The sequence below is a fragment of the Nematolebias whitei genome, chromosome 11 (genome assembly GCF_014905685.2).
Source record: "Nematolebias whitei isolate Nwh7 chromosome 11, NemWhi1, whole genome shotgun sequence".
Classification (NCBI taxonomy): Eukaryota; Metazoa; Chordata; class Actinopteri; order Cyprinodontiformes; family Rivulidae; genus Nematolebias; species Nematolebias whitei.
The window spans coordinates 15,479,899-15,486,406 of NC_056508.1; the positions used below are offsets into that span (position 1 = coordinate 15,479,899).

At 45.2% G+C, this 6,508-nt stretch overlaps 1 protein-coding gene across 1 annotated transcript; it reads right to left on the bottom strand.

Moving 5' to 3' along the window:
• Positions 1-365: 365 nt before the first annotated feature.
• Positions 366-5,301, bottom strand: scrt2 (scratch family zinc finger 2). The gene is made up of 2 exons (XM_037683916.1): positions 4,833-5,301; positions 366-1,783 (listed from the first exon to the last, which is right to left on the bottom strand). The coding sequence occupies exons 1-2, from the start codon at positions 4,990-4,992 to the stop codon at positions 984-986; spliced, it is 960 nt and encodes a 319-aa protein (XP_037539844.1). The 5' UTR covers positions 4,993-5,301; the 3' UTR covers positions 366-983.
• Between the last annotated feature and the right edge of the window lie 1,207 nt (positions 5,302-6,508).

Consider the following 6,508-nt stretch of genomic DNA (forward strand, 5'->3'; position numbering starts at 1 on the left):
GGTAGATCGAGATAGATGTATTGGGCACCCCTGTTATAGATTAATGAACTGCTCGTGGCACTTATTACATCATTTGGTCTTTGTGTCCGAGTCATAGCGTCACGGTGAGACTGTTAGTTTGATCAAACGGCGAGAGTAAAACTGCCCGGTCAACAGGCTAACGTTTGCCAACCACTGCTCCTGCAGAGTTAAATGACTTACGGTCTAATTCAGGTGAGCTCTGCTTGAAGGACCCACAGTTACAAAGGTGCATTTCAATTCACACAACAAAATAAGAGCAAAAAAATCAATTTAGAAAAATCAAATAGAAAAATAACATCCGTTGAATTGAAACGTTTGTTTGGAAAAAAAAGGGGTCTTGGAGTTTTTCTACCTTTTTAAAATGATCTCCTTTTTTGCAAATACTGTCTTAGTTCACATTTTTGTAAAAAGTTTATGTTGGCAGTTGCAAAAGAATTCAATTCTTAGCAAATAAAAAGCAGCATAAAAATACAAGAGGTCATTTTGTCTCTAAAAAACAAAACACTGTTAGTCCTTTTTATGTTTTTTTTCCTTTTTCTTGTTACTATTTCCTATAAAATATCAGGAATCTAAATATTACTATTGATATCAATATTATTATAGTCATTGATAAAAATTCACATGCCAGGCCTCGTATATAGTTGTGTGTGTGTGTGTTTGTGTGTGTTTACATGTTCCCTCGCCAGTGTCAGCGCATGTTGCTGATTTGTGTTCAACTATCATCTACAGTCTCTACTTTGAGGAAGGTTGATTGATTGATTGTTTGTTTCTGTGGACGATTAGCTACTGTGCAGGGGAAAAATCCAGCATCTTTTGAAATTGTCTTTGCCATAATCAGTAAAGTTTCTTCACGTAATCTCAGTGAAAATATTGCTTTCTAAAAAAAGGGAAGAAACAAGGCATGGAGGGCAGAGTGAACAGGGTTATTGGTTGTGTTCAAACGGTTAGCTTCTTCCTCGTGGTTAGTTTTCTGATCCAGAGTCGTCCTCGTCTGCAGAGCCCTTGAAGCACGCTGACTCGTAGTGCTTGTTCAGGTAGGACTTGAGAGCGAAGGTCTTATTGCAGCGCTTGCATCGGTAGTGCTTGAAGGCAGAGTGTGTTTGCATGTGGGCGCGGAGGTTTGAACGGTCAGCGAAGGCTTTGCCACAGTGGGCGCACGCAAAGGGCTTCTCCCCCGTGTGTGAGCGCATGTGACCTTGCAGCAGCCAGGGCCGGCTGAAGGCCTTGCTGCACACGTCGCACTTGTGCTTGAGGTCGTGGGTGAGGATGTGCATTGCCAACGCCGGCATGGACACATACACTTTACTACAGGTGGGACACTTGCGGGCCATCTTGCTGTCCAGGCTTCGGTGCGTCTGCTTGTGTCGGCTGAGGTTGGAGGAGGTGGCGTACGTCTTTCCGCACTCGTTGCAGGTGTGGCGAGACACACCAACTCCTCTCTCCTGAGCTCCGCCGTTTGCACTGCTGCTTCTCGAGCCTCCCCCACGAGCCTCCCCGTCTCCTTTTCGCCTGGAGCGCCCGTCAGAGATGAAGAAGGCATCCATGGTGTAACCCTCGGCCAGGGCCTCCGATTCACCAGTGTAGAAGCCGCTCGCCGTCATGCCAGACTGTGGACTGTCGGGGTGTTTGAGGTCAGGGTCGCAGTACTCCCCTGCACTGTTCACCTGGGTGTACAGGGGGTCGGACACCGGAGAGGCCAGCTTATGCTCCATCTTCTTCTCCCCCTGGTATACAGATGGCGTGATGTAATCCTGGATGTATCCTGGGTAAGAGACAGACGCAAACACAGTTGGCCAGAGGTTGTGATGGATGAGGACACAGTGACATGCTGGTGATTACATTATTACAATGTTGGATGGCTGCCCTCTTTTAAAATGGTGAGTGGGTGAGTGGCAGCACTGAGCTTATTGCAGGTTTTACAGAACTGGTTTTGTTCAAACAATACCTCAGAAAAAATAAAATATCAAATGAAGTTTAGGAGAAGTTACAGTTTGGACTCACAAAGGAACAAAGGTGCAAAATACAGCTCCTCTTTAACAAAGTGGGATCATTGGTTAGAGACACCAAACTCATTCCTCATTCCTTCAAATTTTACAAGGTTTTCATGTTTTTTGCATATCCATTAATGTGTATGTTTGTTGTGTACGGCTTCTTCAAGCAGGATTAAACCTGTTGGAGCTAGCCACAATGTGCCGCCTGTGATTTAGGAGTCCCCGACCGTAGAAAGCATGATTTCTGAGAGATAAATGCTTGTTGGCATCATTCCTGTCCTTTCTTTCCCTCTGAAGCAGCTCAGGAGCTAAAAGCCTTGCTGGCAGCTAAATGAACCCAAACAAAATGTGATCTTCAGATAGATGCAGCTGAACACACACTAAATGCATTTTACTTTCTGTTTTTGTTTTTAAGTCCACATAAAAAATTGTTTTCCCTGGACAAATAACGTGTAACTGCAGGAAAAAAGCCATTCCTAAGCGCTGTGTGCAGCAAGCAGTGGAAATTAGGTATTGACTGCTTTTTAATGAAATTCAAAGTTTTGAACTGATCAATAAGCTATCATCTGCAAACAGTGCAGCTGTTCGGAGAGTCGAATTACGCTGAAGGTAGGAATAATTCGTGGAAGAGATCAAGTATCTGCGAGCCTCAATAATAGTTTATGGGATGCAGTTTGATAATGTGAAACATGGCGTTGCACGTATCGTTTGCAAAGAGGGTCACCTGTCTGCAGCAGCGAGCACGCTCAAGTGCTTCCAGGAAACAAGCCATTAAGAAATCAGTTTAAGTGCTCTCCTTCTACAGCTTCTCCATTCCCAAGGGTTTCAGTTCACACACCCCCTTTGTCAAAGACATGACCGTGACACCAGAGGACAAGGAAACTACAGGCCTGTGCACGTGGCGTTCTGCAGCACTGCATGGCTTCACAGTTTTAAACTACACAGATGGTGTTTGTCTCTGCCAGAGCTTCACGTTCGCTGGGAAGTCAAACATGAAAAGGTAAGTTAGGCACAAATGCTGCTGCTACGACAGCTACGAGCACATCCACCTGTTTTACAGCAACGTGATCAACGAGGAGTTTATCTGAAGGGTGCAGTCATCAACCTGCTTTATATCTGCTAATATTTCCATCAAAGCCTCCATGCATTACGGCTGAGCAGAGGTGTTCAGTGTGCTTCAATTAGCCAAGGTCAGACATGAAGCTCATCATTTAGGACTCGCGCTGTATCAGCCTCTACAGCTCGTAGACTCGTGTCTGTAATGCAAAGCAAGCATGTAATTAATGGAGCCTCTCAGCCAGCCCTCTTTGTTGTTCAGCACACACTCGAGTCAAATGTCTCCACAATGGGAGGCAGAAAAGCTCCCGGCACAGCAGAAGTGCTGACGTTAGCTGTTTCAGCCGCACACAAATCTTTTATTTTATCTCCGTTTCCACTCAGCGCAAACGAACCATTCTTTTGTTCAGATGAAATAACTTTGTCCTTTATTACTCTTTTATGATAAAACTGAATTTCTATGATGCTGCAATGATAAAATTGGGAACAATAGAGTGACAAAATAATACAAATTAAATATTAACTGTGGATTTTTTTTTTTTTAATATTGCAATATGAAATTTTAAAAGGTTTCAGTTCATTTTTAAAGGTTTGCTTGTTAAAAAATATTTTTTGTCCTAATATTCTTGAATAATCAACCATTTAGTTACTTTAAATTTTGCTGATCTGTTCAGGATTTAATTAAATTTTTTGGCACCAGCAGCAACTAAATGAATCCAACGCCTCCTGCTGTAAATGTCACCTTGCTGCTGAAATGGTGGAATAACAAACAGGTGGGCATCGTCAGCGCCGCTCAGCTGCAGAGTTTTTGTTTTTCAGAGCAGGAGCGTCTTGAGGAACCACAACAAAGGCTCACATATGGCCCGCTAAACGTGGCCACAAAATGGAAGCGGCGAGCTTAAAGCAGGCTGAAAGTGAAGGTCGTCTCGGCTGCAGCGAGGACGCTCGCAGCGCTGACCACAGTGATGTGCCTGTCTTCATATTTACTGTACAACCTCCATCACGTGCTCCACCTCCCTGCTGCCCCAAGCATTTTTGCCTCCTTCTCTTTCCACCTCCCTCCTGGCTCCTCTGTACAGTGTTGATGTCTCTTGTGGCGGCAATAGGCCTGCGTGGCTGAAACTCTAACCCCTGCTAGTTTTCAGATGCCCGGAAGGAAAGGAAAGATTTAGTGGAGCGATGGGGGTGGGGAGACCGTGTGCAAGCTCCATTTGGATGGAAAAAGGGGGGCGAGGGAGGATTGGACCATGATGGGAACTCAAGGACAATAACAGCTAAGGACAAATGTATCATTTGATACTCATCTCTCATTTCCACCAATGTTTTAGTCCACATCGTGAGCAGATATCAGCAGCCCGAGCGTGTTCAGACACCACAAGCTCGCTGCAGTTATACAAATACGTAACGGGACCTCCTCCTGATTAGACTCACGTTTTGTTCCCTATTTACATAAACTAATCCGCGGCTGTGACCTGGATTGTGTGTGCCCTTCACTGGAGTCAAAAAACAAAAGTCTGGGAGCAGCAAATGGGGGTGGGGTGCCTCTGGAGCGGATTATTTTGGATGTTAGTGCAGAAATTCGTCTGTCTGCATGTTACATGTCACATTAATTTACACTCTATGAGAATCTTATTGGCTGACTCATGGAAAAACGTCTCAACGAACAGAATGAAACAAAAGAGGACGCCGTCTGTTTGGAAATATCCAGACAAGCTGAGCTGTCCACAGGCACAGTGATCTTTAACTGGAGGCACGTTAACTCACCATTCTCACTGAGGCGAACCCCAAGGCTGGTCACCGAGTCTGTGATGGAGCGGGCGAAAGTAAACGAGTCGTCCAGGTGCTGATGGTGACTGGAGGTGACCACGTTGGATGAAGAGAAATCATCAAGCTTGATTTTCTTCACCAAAAACGAGCGGGGCATGTTTTAATGGATGGAAACACAGAGCGGAGAAAAACGCATGAGCAAGATAAACGAAAGACCCTCCGAAGACGCACACGAGCAGAGCTGGCTTCACGGTAATCCTTCTGGATGATGTGGTCATAAATATAAGACAAGAACAAAAAAATGAAAACCAGTGATGCTCTCTGGTTCCCCCGGCTCCCCCTGGAGAAAAATAAAAAAATAAAAACTCAAAGCGATCCTGTTCAGCACTGGATAGCTCCTGTGATGCAGCAGGCTTAAAGAGGAGGAAGAGGAGAGGCAGACAGGGAGAGGAGGGAGAGAGACTGTCAGACTAGCTGAGATCAGCAATCACGCCAGCTTTATATGGGCCACAAGCCGTGGAAGATCAGGTGGTGCTGCGAAATGGAGCTGCTTAGCTTTAATCCATCAAACGTCCCCCGGGACACACATCAAATTACTACTGAACCGTCTGTGCATTTGCACACAGACAGAGGAGAAAGAACACAGCCAGGCCCCCCCTGCCCCCCTGCTGCTCCCCGTCCTCCTCCCTTCCCCTCCTCCTTTCACCCCACCGATGCTCCGAGCTCAGAGGAGGAGTAAAAGAGATGGGCAGACAATGGAGCTGTGGATGAGAGCACACTTGGTGTCCTGTCCCCCATTGTCTCCAGATGAAGTGGCACAGTTTATGTTTGTCTTGTACCAGCACTGCCCCCCCTCAGGTCCTCCTCGTTACCTCAATCCGCCTCAGATCTTTCCTTCCTCTGGACGCTGTACTGAGTACAGGAAGTGTCATCAAACTAACTGGGAGCTTTTCTTTTTTTAAAGTTGCTCTGGATTCCAGCACAGCTACAGGGGAGCTCAGCTCGTCTGTCTCCCTCCCCATCACCACTGCACAGATGTGCGTCCTGCCATGCGTGGCACTGAATTATCTGATTAATTAATTACATCTTTTTTCATTAGGGTGAAATCCACAATTAGATCCGTGCTCACTAAATTGCCCACATATCTCTTGGCACGTTCATATTTGTGCAAATCAATTTGCCAGTGTATAATTTTTACGTTGCGCTGTACGATGCAGTTTTCATTCAAGCTTTCTTTGGACCAGGATGTAAACAAAGAAGAGGAAAACGGGTCGGTTTGGAATGAAACAGATTATGCACCTGTTTGATTCACTGCGACTCAACAGGGAAGCCCTGTGTCACATCGCTTGCTTCTGTGATTAATGATAAAATAAGGAGCGTCGCATTAGCATAACATTATTATCTACTAATAAAAGGAACCCTGATGCATCTGTTATGTCAGGAACAGCAGGAGTCAGAAAGTAGAGCAAATCTACGTAATCTGCTCCAACTTTCCTGTGATTGTTGTGTTTGACTAACAATCTGTGTAAAATCATGAACACCTCAGGAGGCCATTCCTGTTAGCTTTTTATGAAGAAATGTCTCTAATGGTCCTGATGCATGTTCAATAATCCAGGTAGAAAAGTCGAACAACGTTGAGTCAGGTCATCTGGATGGATTAAAAAATGATAATT